Source organism: Poecilia formosa, unplaced genomic scaffold, assembly GCF_000485575.1.
Source record: "Poecilia formosa unplaced genomic scaffold, Poecilia_formosa-5.1.2 Scaffold61, whole genome shotgun sequence".
Taxonomy (NCBI): Eukaryota; Metazoa; Chordata; class Actinopteri; order Cyprinodontiformes; family Poeciliidae; genus Poecilia; species Poecilia formosa.
In genome coordinates this window covers 1474381-1493211 of record NW_006800000.1, presented here as the reverse complement: position 1 = coordinate 1493211, position 18831 = coordinate 1474381, and the positions used below count along the sequence as shown (strand labels likewise).

Sequence of the window (18831 nt, the reverse complement as noted above, 5' to 3'; positions counted from 1 at the left end):
CAAACAGAATGATGCAGAAGCATACTTAAGATTAGCGACAAGATGAGATGTGGGCATTTAAGTCTTAGTGCCAGGAGGTTGCATGATCTAAACAATCATTCCCATGACCTCCAAGTTTAAACTGACATTTCACAATCAGAACTGGTGGTGAACACCTCAAGATAAATATATTCTTATTTTGTGACCCAAAAATGCAAAAAAAAAAAAAAAAAAAAAAGAAAACCTTGGTTATATTTAGGTGAAACATCCAATTGTTCAGATTTAGGCCAGCAATCATTTTCACGTTAAAAATAACCAAGGGAGTTAGATATTCTTCTTTACATATAGACACAGCCGGGGCTGTGAACATGTATTTCCTTATAAACATATAAAACTATCAACTGGTTTTATAAGAAAATAATGTATAAAAGTAGAGTAGAAATATTTAATCAAGTTCATTAATTCCATCATCTGATTTTCTTGTTATAATACAAGGTGAATGTGTGCAAGACAAACAGCAGGACTTCGTCCGAGCGCCCGAACAGCAGCAGAAAGGAGAAGGCGGATCGCTGTTGCGCGTCTTCAGTGATTACAGATCCCACGGTGTGTGAGGTCGCGCCCTGCTGCAGATGGCCGGTCCTACGAAGTGCACCTCGAAGCTTCGGCTCGTCCTGGTTTTACAACCAGCAAACCAAACTGGGACAAAACAATAAATCAGAGTAACAGACTGACTCGAGGGCACAAGCAAATACATCGCCATGGTGTTAGAGGTGCAACAGCAATGTGAGTGCAATCAGAACTGATGAGAATGATTGCAATGATCTGAGCTGAGCAGAGCTCTGAAAGATTTTCTTAGTTTACAACAAGCTGATTGTTTTTTTTTTTTTGTTTTTGTTTTTTTTTACATTGATTTACCAGTGAAAAGTTAAATACAGAGCGCACAGTTTCGTTTTTGTCTGAAACAGTCCCAGTTTGAGGCTACACAGTTTGCTACTGATAGTTGAAACCAGACATACAATGTTCAAAAAGACTTGATACCATTTTTTCCCCCTCAGTGTCTGGTATTATAGTCAAAATCTTGTCATATTTTTAAATTACTTATTCTGCCTCCTAAATAACAGATTAATTAATGTATTACTTTCTTTAAATTCAGAAGTTTTGATAAGCACGTATTACCTGTTCAATAAGGTCCAGCTTGATGTCATAGCTTTGTAAGCTTCTAACACATCGATGCATCGAACACAGCATTTTTTATTAAATAGAGGCAGACACTCTCCTTGTGACGCCTTATGAATTTTAAAAGAAATTATCCACAACATTAGGATGAAATTGTAGAGCTCCACAAAGTCTGGTTCATCCTGGGATACAATATTCAGATGCCCGAAGGTCTCCTTATATGGTTTTAAAAAAAAACCCTAATCAAGTATAAACGCCAAGGGATTGTTCAACCATTATCTTGTTCAGGAGGGAGATATTTTCTGTTTCCATTAGATAAATTAGTTTTGATGAAGAAAATGTGTATCAAATGGAAAAGAAACAGAAAAATGATCCGACAAGGATGCTGGTTGAAAGAAAATTGTACCAAAAATGAGTTGAAAGGCCATCCTCCACGAAGAAGCCATTACAGAAAAAAAAACCCCAAAACATTAGAAGATGCAATAATAGAGTGACAAAGAATTTAGTTTTTTGAGACTGTGTAGTCTGATTAGACAAAAATGTAGGCTTTTCCTCCATAAAGACCATCATTACATTTCTGAGAAAAGGCCAAACAAACTCCATAACCAGAGTGCCAACAGCAAAGTTCTTAGTAGAAAGGTTGTGTGCAAAGTTTGAAAGGTTGGTGCAACAAAGGTGGCCTATAAACCTGACCTAGTTACTCCAGTTGTGTCAGGATGAATGGACAAAAATGTCAAAGACTCTCATTCAAATCACCGAGTTTAAAAGGCAATTCCATCAAACACTAAGAAAAGGTACGCAAACTTCTCAATTTAAAGACTGAAGAACCATAATTATGGTGTTTAGCAAACAGAAACAACTTTGGTAATCCTAAATCTAAAATAGACTTAATTTCTATAATGTCAGACACTGAGACAAAATGGTTATGTATCTTTTTATGCAGGTGTGGAAATATCTGGTTTTAACAGTTGAAACCAGATGTTCATAATCCGCTTCGAAGATTTTCAAGTTTACCGAATGAGGTTGCACCTTTTGGGAGGAAAACTGAGGCGAACACGACGCGTTCTGTATGTCAAGAATATGATTACAATCATTCAATCTATAAGACTTGGCGGTGAGAGGGGGGATTCTAATACAGCAGACAATCCATATTTGGCAATTGAACTAAAAGCATAAAAAGGGGGTTAAGTTATCCACTGCAGAATGCCAGAAATATGTCTCAATATATCATTAAAGGATGTCTAGGAATTACATTTATATACATACATATTCAGTTTCTTATATGTAAAACCAAACTCAACCTCACACACTGCACTGTGGTGATTTAATAGATCATTAGAAATACACTTTGAAAACCACAACAAATGTCACATATGTACAGTAGCAGATTAGCACATGGGGAGTAAAGGTGGATATGGCACAACATACACAAAGCTTCGTAAGATAATCTCTCTGCTCTGGTCAGATCCTGGAAACTAAAGAAATGTCATTAACATTCTGGATATAGATTTCATTCAAACTCGGTAGCAAGTACAAATGTCACTACAAGGCAAGAGGAGTCCTTCAGAGTACAAAACATTTAATTTGTCAGGCTGATTTTAAGAAGGCAATGTTTAGTGTTGGTACTCTCTCGTGTGGATTAGATCGCAGCTGAAGGTAGAGTGGTGTTAAAAATTTGGCATTGTCAGTTGTCCCATAGCGATGTCCTGGAAACAGCAGTTCCTGGTCCGAGTTAACTCAGAAAAGGCTGTCTGAAGTCATGCACATGGAGGGAGAAGGCAGCGGTCACTCATCCACTTGGGATGTAATGTCAGGCAGAGTGGGGGTGGGGGCGGGGATCGAGGGGAGGGGGTGGTAGATTAGCTGCATGAGTTAACAGTGATAAGGCAGACTCAGACGATCACACAATGGCAGCCGGTTTTGTCTTTCTCTTTTCTCGTAGGCTCCGGCGACGGTGGACATTCTTGTTCTTGGAATTTCCTGTTAGAAAAAAAAAAAAAAAAGGTTAAACCTGGACCTAGAACTTTTTGGATTGTTTCATTTAGAGGATGAAATGGCATTGAAGCTTAACTCACATGGTGACTGAACTTAACACTGTTATTTAACTGAACTCACGCAAATCAGTTATAACTGTGTCATTCCAAGTTGATGCGTTTTGATTGTGTCATGCAAGAAGACTATTGCTGCTTTAACACAGAGGTTACAGAACGTGAAACTTTCTCGCACTTGTAGCGTCACAAATGTTGAAGAAATCTGAACTTGATGCGGCCATAATCACACTCTGACCAAGACTGTGCAAGAGGCCTTCATCATAATCTTACGGTGTATACATTGACACCGGTCACATACTGCTGTTTGAGTTGAACCTTGTTTCCCTTCTTGGACCTCGAGTTAAACTCTACTTCCAGACAGCTTCATCGTTCCTGAAATCTCATCTGTCTCGTCAAACTAAGATCACTAGAATACATTTCCAAACAGCTCCTGAAACACTGCAAACACTCCTCTGTGGCTCATACCCAATGACAACATTGTAAGCAAGATGGAAGACGACAGAGAACCCCAGATCCCGAACCAGGAAGCCCAACTGAGTCATCATCATCATTTTCATCAAACTTGCTCTAATTGGTTTTAAAAATAGGCTGTGTTTTTGTTTACTTTGATATTCCTCACATTGTTTGATTTGCCTTTGAACTCCCAGCTTCGGAGTGACCTTTAAGGAGGGCAGACCAGCTGAAAAACAATGCTCCCAATCCAGTTCTGAAACTGTAATCAGTCATCTGACCCAAATTTAAGTTTAGTCGTCTCTCATATTAAAGCTATGTTGGGCATTACAGCCACTGCAAGCTTTTTCTGCTATCAGATCTTGTCTTGTGTTAGAAGACGGTGCTCCAGATGTCGCCAGAAAGACATACTTCATATGCACACATAAAAGGAATCTAATCACTGGACAAAACATGTCACACGACTCGGTGCAACAGTGATCCACAGAGAGCCTCCTACACACCCTCTGTTGAAGTCATGAAGACCCCAGAGGACCCTGTGTGCTCTCATAGGAGAAAGATGCAGCCCTATTGTAAAAGAGCTCAATACTTTCCACTGGGCAAGTAGCGACAAAAAAAAAAGAAAGAATAAAAAATCACAAAGAATGTGTTTGTCACAAGGAGTCTGGCTGCTTTAACACCTTTGCTGCTGACGTGTAATCAGTGGTGTTGGAAAATTAGCTAAAAATACAGCTACTAATTACAGCCAGCTTAAATCAGCCAGTTTTCTGTCAGCTGCAATCAGGGTAATAACATAAAAAGGCACAAAGTTATGCAATTAACTCGAGCTGCACAATATCAGGAAATGACTTGATTGCAATACTGTTGCTGAAAACTGCAATGAATGATAATATTCATTGTAATTTATCATCATCATCATCATCATCATCATAATTTACACCACTTTTACCTCTCACAATGTCCCCACCAATGTCTAGGAGATTCAGCATTTAAAATATGCATCAGGTGTGGACACTCAGAGGCCGCATGGTTGGATAAATTTCAGGATTTGGTTGATGTTGTGACCAAGTTTTGGTCACTTGTTTTACACAACTATTCAGCTGAAAGAGCTGATAAAAAAGCTGATCTGCTGGTTTTTATTGAATATTTCCTGGTTGTTCAAAAAGCATCAAAGACTTTCCACCATAAGGTGCCTGAGATGAAGTATGAATGAAAAATGTTAAGGTTGGATTTTTCGTAGATTTTACAGTCAAGGATTAATTTTCGTCCTTTATGTAGGCCTTTACAAAGGGTATAAATGAGCTTGGAGAGCCCTGTAAATTTTGACTGACCACTAGAGGACCGTGAACTAAACCTCCATTGACCTCTGCATCAATAGTACTGGAAGAAGAAGTGTCAACTTACCTGATTACCCTAACCAGCTCGTGAAAAGCCTGGTCTACGTTCATACGGATTTTAGCTGAAGCCTCCATATATGTGACTTTTAGCTGTCTGGCCAGCTGCTGGCCCTCTTCCTGGGTTACCTGGGGTGAGAGGTAGAGCAGAAGATTGAATCGACAAAAAATCCTCAAAATAAATATTACAGACTCCTCAGACAACCAAATAGTTCAACAAAACATCTACAAATGTGAATAAAAAGCTGATTTTAGTTAGTGTTGCCAATTGTTAACTTGACTAACTTGTATGTGAGCATTCTTTAGAGCCACCTTTATATTGTAATGTCCGAAAAACAGATATTTATGTGAGTTTTTTATTACAAATGTGTATTATATAAATAGAAAAATGGGACGCAGGTTATAAGATGGCAGTAGGTGGGTATGAATTCAAACTGCAAATGAAGCAACTACAGTATTATCCACATTTATGCGTCAAATCATATACCTAGGTTTTATTTAGTTTTACAAAAAAATTAACACAAAATAAATGCAATAAAGAATAAGCTTTAGGTTTATGCAGGGTGGTATTTCTTAGTGTTCATAAATTTACTGAATAGGGATTAGCAATCAGCGCAGATCGAGGGAAAATTGCCTTAATTTTCTCTCCTGCCTGCTGATTGGTGCAGTTCCAGTATTTAGAAATGGATAAAAGTCTGGCAGCCACGCTCTTTTTAACCAATAGGGGGTGGTGTGGATTCACCAGAAGAGATGATGATTGGCAGAATACCAAAAGGGAGAAGATTCATCATTTCATCACACCCCCTTCTTCATCAGTCCTCCCTTCCTGACACTAGAGTGTCAACAGAATCTCTCAACATCCTGTTGCATCTCTAAACCAAGCTTGCAGCTGCAACACTCATGCTCGAAAGCCTGCAAATCCGAATCCCTCAAGCCGCATCTCCTCGGATGATAAAAAGCACGTGTGTGTTTCGTCCGTAGGCGGGTTCAGATCTCTCCAACCTGTTGGACTTACTTGTCTCTGCAGCTCCAGATCTGCCTTGTTGCCTACGAGGATCATGGGGAATTCATCTCTGTCTTTGACTCGCAGAATCTGTCTTTGGAATTTGTAGATTTCTTCAAAGCTGCAAATCAGATGGCGAGGACCGTTACATGTGTGTAAAAAGGCATACATTCATCTCCTAACAATGCAACAATTAAAAAAAAAGAAAAAAAGAAAAGAAGCATCCCCACCCACACACATGTAGACACACGAACAAAACCGTCGAACATGAATGTGGGGTTATCTGTGCAGGGTTAAACATGCCAGTTGAGACTGGGGGGTGGGGGGGGAGTCTGCCTGACTATTACAGCAGTGCAAAATATTTTTATCCGAGGCTTTGCCTCCCTCTGCCTGACCCGACTGTTGCCCCACTATAATACAGATGGCATGTGATGGCAGGCTTTCAACTTTACAGCAAATAAAAATGTCAGTCTGGGAGGGGAAAAAAAAAGAAAAAAAAGAAAAAGAAGAGCAAAGAGGCAGAATGTAACCACAAAGCCGAGACGGCATTCCAGTCGTGTTGAGCACATAGTAAATCTGGTAAGACTTGACTAATATAAATGGAGGAAGGAAAGACTGTTTACAACATAAACATTGGGAGGGGGCTTAGGGTGGGAACAAGGGAATGCAGCTTACTGTGCTGCTGTGCAGCAGACATGACACAAGGGATGGGCAGCGAGAAAATAAAAGAAAGAAATGAAAAAGAAAAAATTTAAATCCAAATCCTGAACAAGTAGAAACTCTTCTTTTTTTTTTTTTTTTTTTTTTTTTTTTTACCTGATCTAGTCTAGACAGTAATTAAAGCCCCTCTAAACAGAGCATGTCGTGCATGAAGGATTCACCTGAAAACAGTTTGGCCGTGTGCGTTTTGCAGCCTGTTTCCTCCTTTCGCCTCATTAATGCTGCCCGAGCTCGTGCGGTGGCAGCGTAAACACACGCATCGGAGTCACAGCTGTCACATGTGCAACAAAGCAGCAGGTGGAATAAGTTATTGCTTTCGTTTCAAACCCACCTGCTCCTTGCCAAACCAGGCAGGGGGTGAGAATGACGGTTTCAATATGATGCGCTTTGTATCTTCGGCGACCTGATTTCAAAGCAGCTTAAAATGAAGGCGCCTGAAACAAAGTTTAGCAACAACCGCGTGAGGCTTTTAAGGGGACCGTTTGTGCCTGACAGTGTTGTCAGTATATACATACACGCATGTTTTGAGTGCATACAGCGCCGGCCAAATTTATTAGGACCCCTGGTACGATAAACGTGCAAGAAGCCTAAATGTATGTTTATGTTTTATTGAAGTGGAGTCAGGTCCAACAGAACCATCAAGAGAACTACAAGATTTAATTTGATTATAATTATTTACAGGAAAAGAAAATCCCCATCATTAACAAATATAATAAGGACCTAATAAGGATTGTGACTTCCTGTTTTTCTGGGGTATATTTAGTAAAAATAAAATCTGACTTGATTTGATTTGGTAAAAATACAATAAAACAATTCTGATGTGACTCTCCCTTCAAGTAAATGTATTCAAGTAAAATTTTTAGCAGTAAAATAATTAATCCTAAGTTTTTTTTCTCCACAACTTTATGAGGGTGCAAAAAAAGAAAACAAAGAGCAAACTGACTCCCGAGTCTTTCCCTGTACATGAATTTGTTTCCATGCATCTGCGCACACATGCTATTGTTTAAGCAGTAGGCAGGCTTTTAATAGAAGTCTAAGGTAAGTGTGTAGGTGAATTAAACGAGAGCAGGGCGAGGACAGGAAGTGTCGAGAACAAAAGCGAATGACAACAAGAACAACAGCGAGGTCCGGAAGCCGGAGCAGCAAAAGTTGGTGTCGATGCCAAATTCATGGTTCTTGTAGTGGAAAGAGTGTGCAGATGTGGAAAGCACACAGCGCTTTACAAAAAAAAAAAAAGTGTGCGTGTGCTTGCTCAAAGTGAAAACTGTCACCTACCTTCCTCTGTCAGTGACTGAGAAGACGAGCAGGAAGCCCTCCCCTGTCCTCATGTATTGTTCTCGCATGGCTCCGAACTCTTCCTGTCCAGCCGTGTCGAGGACTGCACAGCGGCAACACGTGCACACACATTAGCAGAATACACCGCTCAGAACCAGCGCCTCATCAGACGAGGCAAAAACAAAACAGAAACGAGCAAGCGGTCGAAAATGTGCGTCTTTGCATTTACTCTGGCCGTGTTTGTTCTGCACTTACTGTCCAGCCTGGCCGGCCTTTCATCAATCACGCACTGCTTGGTGTAAGAGTCTTCGATCGTAGGATCATAGTCGGTGACAAAGTATGACTGCATGAGAGAGAGACAGAGAGAGAAAGAGAGAGAGAGGAGAGGACAAAACAGACGACATGATTATTTAAATCCAGTTGACATCGCAGATGATTCTCAATAAATTACAACGTCAGAATGTTTAGTTTTTTCAGCAAGTCGATATTATTGATTTTTTTTTTTTATTCCGGTTCATTTTTATGGCTTTGGTTTACAGCTAATAAAAAAACAACAACAAAAAAACTAATTTTCTCAAAAATTGTGCATAGGTCCATTAAAAACAAATATTTAATACAGAACTGTCAGCCAACTATAAAGTATCCCCATGTATTGTATAAGATATTTACTCACTACATTGTCCAGAGGCTCTTTTTGCATAAATGACTGAATCAGTGACTCCAACCACAGCCCAGACTTGTGACTCTCCCCCAAATCCTTAAATATTTACAACCCTCCTAAGCCTCCAGTTATCCATGTTGATTGCGCACCATTATCTCTACCTCACTTTTTTCTTCCATTCAACTTTCCGATAACATGCTCCCACACAGCACACTGAACAGCCAGCTTCTGAAGCATTGATAAGAAGCACGATATCAATCACTTCTTACGGTCAAGTCAGCGATCTGAATGATGGTCATAAAGATATGGAGGAACTGAATCATGGGTTGTCATTAACTGCAAGCCTTTATTACCTGATTTAATCTGTGCGTAAGGAACCTACATAGCATCAGAGGTTTGCTTTTTGAGAACTGGATCTCTTTACTAAATACATTTTCTGACGCTATTCTGATGTAATTTCACCACGTTTCAACTGTCCTACCCTCTGGTTTTGTACTTTTGGAACCTAAACGTCTGATTTCTGAGGAGTGCACTGGGTTTGTTCCCACCAACATACAGTTATAGTTATCAGATGAGCAGATCTTTGTTCTGAGCTTCTATTCTTCTGCTCCAAGCAGACATAATTCTGTTATTTCAACTAATGCAGCTTAGAATGACTGTTCACATGGATGTCTGCATGGCTGGCTTCAGAACGGGCAGACGTGGGAATAAACAGCCACACTATGCTTGTGTTTTGGGTTAAAACAGCACAGACAGCCTCGCTGACCTCTACCTTTCCTGGATCTCTCCAGGCAGAAGGTAAACATACCGTCTGTAGCCACCTGCAAAAAAAAAACAAAACAAAAAACAGTGAACTAAATATTCTGCTACACAACAACCACACGCTCTGCTTCCCTCCCGCCCCCCACTACCACATGCTGGTTTTAAGCAAATAACACATTTACAAAACGGTTTGCCGAGCTTCAAAAGCCACACAGCCTGCCTGATTCTTCCAATTTGGGGCCAGTATCTGGTCTTGTAGTAACCTCAGCTGAAAGGGTGGGGCCGGACAGCAGGGACGAGGACACGAAGAAGGAGGAGTCACACATTTTTTACATTTTTCCCGTGTTTTGTTGTTCTCGCTCCCCTCGGGGACTTGTTAAGTGGTGACAGCTGAAGGGAGTGCTCAGGGAATGTCAAACCAACACCCGAAGACCCGGGGAGCAATCAGGGCGTAAAACGTAAAAAGAAATCCAGACACAATTCACACTCGGGTCCAAAGAGGAGTCAAATTAAACTTCCCCCAGTCACACTCCAGTTGTCTGTGTAGAGAAACTGTGTGATGTTTTACAACAGAGGCAGCAGGATGCTTATTTGGTGCTATTCAGAAGCCGAGGAGACAAGAAACAGCCTGCCCCTGTGTTTGCAGGGCAACAAATCTTTGATGATCCTGAAAACGGGTGAGGCAGATTGAAACAAGGGAAAAAAAAAAAAAAAAAGGCAACATGCCTAAATTTAGCAGTAAATCAACTTTATATTTTCGTAGAAAATATAGTGTCAAAGTTTGCCTCCCTGAATATCTCCGCTTTTAGAATTTTTTTCCAGACAAATGTTTCAGATCAAACTCATTTTAACTTGAGACAAAGATAAGACGAGCTAATATAAAATACAGATGTTAAATGCGTATTTAAAGGACTATCCGCTTCAACGTGGCCCGATGTTAAAACGTCTTTGCTCCACCAAATCTAATAAGCGATTTTGCAGTAACTAGCAGCGACTCGTCTCCATCACTGTGGTAGAATTGTGGCCCACTCCTCTCTGCTGGAGAGGAACTGCTGGAGAGTTTTCAACCCTGAACAACCTGCTTAAGGTCGTGCCACTTAAATCAATCAAATTTAAGTCTCCATCCACTTTGAATAGGGCATTACTAGGTCAACTTCATTAGATGGTTCAGCTGCTTTCTCCCCATTTGTTGATAATTTCCTCCAGCTGTGCTTCAGTCCAAAGACTTGAGAATGAATTTGTTTCTGATGCGTTCTTGAATGTCTTTGCGTCAGAGCTTGATGCATCTACCTTTTGAGATCGTCTGGTCTACTTCATGGTGTCAGAGATTCCATTTAGGTGAATTTGGGGATAAGTTACAATAATATTAGACATCAAATGCAATTGAGCTTGAAAGAGCTGGTGCAGAACAACATCAGCCCTAAAGCTGTTGGCACGTTTACACTCTGGTAATTACAAGTCCTTCTAAAATAATTCTCCCTGCCCGAGACGTCTTGTACCTTCACAATGATTCCATTTTAAGCCCCCATTACAGCAAACGCTGTGGCTGTCTCACTGTGTGACCTACTTTCTGCGGGGATTTCGCTGTCAGACAGACGTCCCTACATGTCTGCCCACTTGAATTTGCTGATGCAATTGACGAGCAGATGTTCTGATGCAGATCTCGCAGCGAAGGACGGGCAAGGCATAATACTACCACCACTGAGCTCCACATATCACAGATATCCAATACCAAATGCATTTTTGAGATTCTTCTAACCTTGCGCTGTTCATTTATAGAAATAGGTTGATTTTGAATACTTTGTTGACTAAATATTTTTAGTCAACAGTGTCTTAGTTTGTGGTCCTCAGCAAGCAGCAAATTAAGAAAGGGGCGGGAGGTTCTTTCTTGAAGCCTAGCGGTACATAATGGTTCACCGAGCCAACATTAAACACGAAAGACTTTAAATATTTATAGTATTTATAACACTGTTGTTTGCTGCATGAAGAAGAGTTTGCGTTGACCTCGATGTTGACTGCAAACTTGAAATCAACTCGGAGAAACAAAAGCTATTTTTGCAACATTTGAAATCACAACTCTTTAGCTTATGTAAATTAACTAAATTGAGGAAGTTTCACAGTAATTACAGGTGTATTAATATCTTAGTTAAATTCTAATTTAATTACTGGGTTGTTTTTATTCATTTGTAGTCGCTAGCAAAAACTGCATATTGATTGCTTCTCCCACGCTATTTGCGACTCTGTTGTTGCACGAGGTGCAGAGATTCTCTCCGTCGCATTCTCCTGGCGTCTCTGCTGCCTGTAAGTACGCTCGCCTGCGTCGCATCCATTCATTGCTGTTCAATAATTCAGCAGTGTTACTTTGCATCTTTAAATGCACCGTACTGCACTGCTAGTGTGCCTTCAGAGCTGACAGGTCAGAGACAAAAAGAGGGGGGGGGAGAAAATCCATAACATTCTCACAAATTCTCTTTAATCATTATCTATACAACTCTGCTACCTGTAATATTAGTGTCTAACCTCTTATGACGAGGTCTTCTTTTAACCTCTTGATCATATTTTTCTCCCTGGACGGAGCTGAACATTTCTCTGGCCTCCTCAGTCCTCCCTTCCCCACACCTCTGCGTGTTTGGCTAGTTTAGCTGTAGCTTCCTGCTCCAACCAAAGCGATTGTCTCTTTTCTCCTAATAGATGACACTGTTTCTGCATCGCTGGCTGCATCGGAGCTAGCGATATCAAGGGCCGGAGTCCAGCCTGGATGGGGTTTCAGCTGGGCAGCGATGGGCTTGGAGAGGCAAACGTGACTCGAAAAGTCTACCGATAACCGAGTGAGAAATGCCAGTTTGAATCAAATCCAGTTAATTTGACCTATAAAGTCTCATTTGGCTACAAATCTAACCTGGTATATTTAAAAAAAAACAAGAAGTAAGTTTTAGACAGCGACATGTTCAACAGGAAGAAAAACAAATGCTGATACTGAATGAAGTGATGTGCAAAGAATTCAATTTGTGTTTCCATGTCAGTCCCAGCCAACTTAGTTGACAAAAAAATATGATGAAATAAAATAAATAAGGAGGATGCTCTAGAACAATTTTAAAGTTGTGATTATTTGCTGTTGCACCAGCTGAAATAGCTATTGCTTTGTTGGCTTTAAATAACAGCAGCTAAACCGCGTTTTTCTTCTTCTCTTTTAATTTTGTGGTAATACCATGATATTGTGACACCATGACACTTTTACTTGATGTTATCAATGAAAATCTGACACCAACCAACGCCTACTTAAGTTCATTCCTCCAGTGGAGCATCTAGATCTAATAAAAACACAATTGAAAACGTTTTTTTTTTTTTTTTTTTTCTGTTTCGCATACTTGCAACTGAACCAGATGACATTAGAGTTCTCTTAGTAATCTGTAAGAATGCATCACATGCACATACCAGTGAGGCAGACAGATTTTCTGAACACATTTTCAGGAATACACTGGACAGTGTGATGAGATTAAAAATTCACAGAACCAAATTCCCTCTTGTTGAAGAAAAAGGAACAATCCACCAACAATAAATACATAGACAAGCTTAACTGGCATTCAAACTGAGGAAGCAATCACAGTCACAATCACACATCTACTTGAACTCTGCCAACAGTGAAACAAACCTGTAACTGAATAACTAGGCTAGAACCAGGCCGGAGCAAGGAAGAACAGGTTTGTATGTGCATTCATAAACCCATAATTATTATCTTTGAGATTTCTCCTCTTGCTAGCAGCAGCAAAGTCAAGGTAAAGTTCAATCACCTTAGTACAAACTAAAACGCAAAACGCAAATGTATGAGCAAGAACAAAAAAAGCAACAAAGGCACACAAAAAATAAGACTGGGGGGGAAGAGGGGGAATAGTTGCAGCAAACCATGTTACAATTTAGATGTCAGTGGGAAGGTGGGTCAGGCTACACTTGGGTCCCGGTCTGCTTTGCAGGAAGGAAACTCCACCTCTGGAGCAGACTGCTGGCCCGGCCGAGCCCTCGGGTAGCACATGATGTCACAGATGACATGTTCTCCGACCCCACCCACCAACAGAAATCCGAACATGGCACTTGGATATCACATACTCTCAATTTTGTTTTAAATTCACAGCAGATGGATCACCTAGTTGTTAGGCTTTTTTGTAATCAGGGCACCAGATCCTTATCTATTTTAAATTTATTTCTGATTACTCTTCTTCTACCGTTCATAAAATGCCAGTAGAAGAGCATACATATATTTCTACAAGTCTATTTTCTTTCTTAAAAAAAAAAAAAAAGGTTGTTGGTTATGGTTACTCTTTTGTGCTGGAATTATTAAATGTCAATTGAATTAATGGGGATTACAAAGTTGTATTATAGTTTATGGTAGTTTTCTTTCATCTCTATAAAAAATTGAAAAACTAAGTGCAAGATGTCATCAGCACATTTACTTAACAATGGTTCAAATACAAGATTTTCTAAACAATAACGCATTTAAAGATTAGCAAGATTTAGTGAATGTATTAGCAGCTTAACGAACAAAAATGGGCATCGAGCCAATGTGTCTGTGTATGGGCTCGTTAAACTCAAATCAAATATCAGGATTGGGAAATCAGGTTTCACAAAAGCAGTTATTGTAACTAAATAAAACTTCTGCTTGCCAGCCATGAGGAAAGCAAGAATGACTGACATATGTAGGCGTGTAATCCACATCACGCTTGCACTCGTGTGCACCCACTTCCTCCCCGCACAAACAGCTTCACTAGCGCTAAATATAGGTCGTTTTCCATCCCTGTCAGTTATCCCACTTAGTTAAAACCACCGCTTTTGACTGCAACCCAATAACGTCCTTACCTTCAAAGAAGTCTAAATCTCAGATTTATCACAGACACGACTGAAACACGCCCCTACGGCAGACAGTGGAGTCTGCCTACGGTGCTTTCATAATTAGCAGGAATGCTCAGCTAAAATAAGCAGCCCCGGACACAGTTGCGAGTTACACATGTTCAAATGCTGGATGAAAACTCAGAAAACTTCACTTATAAATAATAATATTTAAAGGTTAAATAAAAAAAATGCATTAAAATACATCAGTTAAAGGGCAAACTGCATCTACTAGTATCTGCAGATTAAAATAAATCTAAACACTTCCTGACTTCTTTACTGCCTTCTTTCGGCTTACCAATTTACATATTTTACTATTTTTTTACTAGTGAACATAGCAGCTTGTGGACTTTAACAGTTTTCCACAGTGCTCTTAAATGCACCTCTAAGATGTAGCCAACAACTTTCTATCCTATACTCATACTGTCCTGAATCTTCAAAATATTGTTTTAATGACCTCAAAATATNCATCAGGTGTGGACACTCAGAGGCCGCATGGTTGGATAAATTTCAGGATTTGGTTGATGTTGTGACCAAGTTTTGGTCACTTGTTTTACACAACTATTCAGCTGAAAGAGCTGATAAAAAAGCTGATCTGCTGGTTTTTATTGAATATTTCCTGGTTGTTCAAAAAGCATCAAAGACTTTCCACCATAAGGTGCCTGAGATGAAGTATGAATGAAAAATGTTAAGGTTGGATTTTTCGTAGATTTTACAGTCAAGGATTAATTTTCGTCCTTTATGTAGGCCTTTACAAAGGGTATAAATGAGCTTGGAGAGCCCTGTAAATTTTGACTGACCACTAGAGGACCGTGAACTAAACCTCCATTGACCTCTGCATCAATAGTACTGGAAGAAGAAGTGTCAACTTACCTGATTACCCTAACCAGCTCGTGAAAAGCCTGGTCTACGTTCATACGGATTTTAGCTGAAGCCTCCATATATGTGACTTTTAGCTGTCTGGCCAGCTGCTGGCCCTCTTCCTGGGTTACCTGGGGTGAGAGGTAGAGCAGAAGATTGAATCGACAAAAAATCCTCAAAATAAATATTACAGACTCCTCAGACAACCAAATAGTTCAACAAAACATCTACAAATGTGAATAAAAAGCTGATTTTAGTTAGTGTTGCCAATTGTTAACTTGACTAACTTGTATGTGAGCATTCTTTAGAGCCACCTTTATATTGTAATGTCCGAAAAACAGATATTTATGTGAGTTTTTTATTACAAATGTGTATTATATAAATAGAAAAATGGGACGCAGGTTATAAGATGGCAGTAGGTGGGTATGAATTCAAACTGCAAATGAAGCAACTACAGTATTACCCACATTTATGCGTCAAATCATATACCTAGGTTTTATTTAGTTTTACAAAAAAATTAACACAAAATAAATGCAATAAAGAACAGGCTTTAGGTTTATGCAGGGTGGGATTTCTTAGTGTTCATAAATTTACTGAATAGGGATTAGCAATCAGCGCAGATCGAGGGAAAATTGCCTTAATTTTCTCTCCTGCCTGCTGATTGGTGCAGTTTCAGTATTTAGAAATGGATAAAAATCTGGCAGCCACACTCTTTTTAACCAACAGGGGGTGGTGTGGATTCACCAGAAGAGATGATGATTGGCAGAATACCAAAAGGGAGAAGATTCATCATTTCATCACACCCCCTTCTTCATCAGTCCTCCCTTCCTGACACTAGAGTGTCAACAGAATCTCTCAACATCCTGTTGCATCTCTAAACCAAGCTTGCAGCTGCAACACTCATGCTCGAAAGCCTGCAAATCCGAATCCCTCAAGCCACATCTCCTCGGATGATAAAAAGCACGTGTGTGTTTCGTCCGTAGGCGGGTTCAGATCTCTCCAACCTGTTGGACTTACTTGTCTCTGCAGCTCCAGATCTGCCTTGTTGCCTACGAGGATCATGGGGAATTCATCTCTGTCTTTGACTCGCAGAATCTGTCTTTGGAATTTGTAGATTTCTTCAAAGCTGCAAATCAGATGGCGAGGACCGTTACATGTGTGTAAAAAGGCATACATTCATCTCCTAACAATGCAACAATTAAAAAAAAAGAAAAAAAGAAAAGAAGCATCCCCACCCACACACATGTAGACACACGAACAAAACCGTCGAACATGAATGTGGGGTTATCTGTGCAGGGTTAAACATGCCAGTTGAGACTGGGGGGTGGGGGGGGAGTCTGCCTGACTATTACAGCAGTGCAAAATATTTTTATCCGAGGCTTTGCCTCCCTCTGCCTGACCCGACTGTTGCCCCACTATAATACAGATGGCATGTGATGGCAGGCTTTCAACTTTACAGCAAATAAAAATGTCAGTCTGGGAGGGGAAAAAAAAAGAAAAAAAAGAAAAAGAAGAGCAAAGAGGCAGAATGTAACCACAAAGCCGAGACGGCATTCCAGTCGTGTTGAGCACATAGTAAATCTGGTAAGACTTGACTAATATAAATGGAGGAAGGAAAGACTGTTTACAACATAAACATTGGGAGGGGGCTTAGGGTGGGAACAAGGGAATGCAGCTTACTGTGCTGCTGTGCAGCAGACATGACACAAGGGATGGGCAGCGAGAAAATAAAAGAAAGAAATGAAAAAGAAAAAATTTAAATCCAAATCCTGAACAAGTAGAAACTCTTCTTTTTTTTTTTTTTTTTTTTTTTTTTTTTACCTGATCTAGTCTAGACAGTAATTAAAGCCCCTCTAAACAGAGCATGTCGTGCATGAAGGATTCACCTGAAAACAGTTTGGCCGTGTGCGTTTTGCAGCCTGTTTCCTCCTTTCGCCTCATTAATGCTGCCCGAGCTCGTGCGGTGGCAGCGTAAACACACGCATCGGAGTCACAGCTGTCACATGTGCAACAAAGCAGCAGGTGGAATAAGTTATTGCTTTCGTTTCAAACCCACCTGCTCCTTGCCAAACCAGGCAGGGGGTGAGAATGACGGTTTCAATATGATGCGCTTTGTATCTTCGGCGACCTGATTTCAAAGCAGCTTAAAATGAAGGCGCCTGAAACAAAGTTTAGCAACAACCGCGTGAGGCTTTTAAGGGGACCGTTTGTGCCTGACAGTGTTGTCAGTATATACATACACGCATGTTTTGAGTGCATACAGCGCCGGCCAAATTTATTAGGACCCCTGGTACGATAAACGTGCAAGAAGCCTAAATGTATGTTTATGTTTTATTGAAGTGGAGTCAGGTCCAACAGAACCATCAAGAGAACTACAAGATTTAATTTGATTATAATTATTTACAGGAAAAGAAAATCCCCATCATTAACAAATATAATAAGGACCTAATAAGGATTGTGACTTCCTGTTTTTCTGGGGTATATTTAGTAAAAATAAAATCTGACTTGATTTGATTTGGTAAAAATACAATAAAACAATTCTGATGTGACTCTCCCTTCAAGTAAATGTATTCAAGTAAAATTTTTAGCAGTAAAATAATTAATCCTAAGTTTTTTTTCTCCACAACTTTATGAGGGTGCAAAAAAAGAAAACAAAGAGCAAACTGACTCCCGAGTCTTTCCCTGTACATGAATTTGTTTCCATGCATCTGCGCACACATGCTATTGTTTAAGCAGTAGGCAGGCTTTTAATAGAAGTCTAAGGTAAGTGTGTAGGTGAATTAAACGAGAGCAGGGCGAGGACAGGAAGTGTCGAGAACAAAAGCGAATGACAACAAGAACAACAGCGAGGTCCGGAAGCCGGAGCAGCAAAAGTTGGTGTCGATGCCAAATTCATGGTTCTTGTAGTGGAAAGAGTGTGCAGATGTGGAAAGCACACAGCGCTTTACAAAAAAAAAAAAAGTGTGCGTGTGCTTGCTCAAAGTGAAAACTGTCACCTACCTTCCTCTGTCAGTGACTGAGAAGACGAGCAGGAAGCCCTCCCCTGTCCTCATGTATTGTTCTCGCATGGCTCCGAACTCTTCCTGTCCAGCCGTGTCGAGGACTGCACAGCGGCAACACGTGCACACACATTAGCAGAATACACCGCTCAGAACCAGCGCCTCATCAGACGAGGCAAAAACAAAACAGAAACGAGCAAGCGGTCGAAAATGTGCGTCTTTGCATTTACTCTGGCCGTGTTTGTTCTGCACTTACTGTCCAGCCTGGCCGGCCTTTCATCAATCACGCACTGCTTGGTGTAAGAGTCTTCGATCGTAGGATCATAGTCGGTGACAAAGTATGACTGCATGAGAGAGAGACAGAGAGAGAAAGAGAGAGAGAGGAGAGGACAAAACAGACGACATGATTATTTAAATCCAGTTGACATCGCAGATGATTCTCAATAAATTACAACGTCAGAATGTTTAGTTTTTTCAGCAAGTCGATATTATTGATTTTTTTTTTTTATTCCGGTTCATTTTTATGGCTTTGGTTTACAGCTAATAAAAAAACAACAACAAAAAAACTAATTTTCTCAAAAATTGTGCATAGGTCCATTAAAAACAAATATTTAATACA

At 40.1% G+C, this 18831-nt stretch overlaps 2 protein-coding genes across 2 annotated transcripts; both read right to left on the bottom strand.

Annotated features, from left to right (window-relative positions):
• Window positions 1-410: 410 nt before the first annotated feature.
• LOC103139496 (ras-related protein R-Ras2-like) lies at window positions 411-8451 on the bottom strand (the record flags this gene model as incomplete). Its single annotated transcript, XM_016672439.1, has 5 exons — window positions 411-3135; window positions 5061-5179; window positions 6066-6174; window positions 8049-8151; window positions 8304-8451. Coding segments are annotated over 5 exons (567 nt in total), but the record flags the coding sequence as incomplete, so codon positions are not given.
• A 6752-nt stretch (window positions 8452-15203) lies between these two features.
• On the bottom strand, window positions 15204-18616 carry LOC103139495 (ras-related protein R-Ras2-like; the record flags this gene model as incomplete). The annotated part of the gene is made up of 4 exons (XM_007554147.2): window positions 15204-15344; window positions 16231-16339; window positions 18214-18316; window positions 18469-18616. Coding segments are annotated over 4 exons (483 nt in total), but the record flags the coding sequence as incomplete, so codon positions are not given.
• Window positions 18617-18831: the final 215 nt, after the last annotated feature.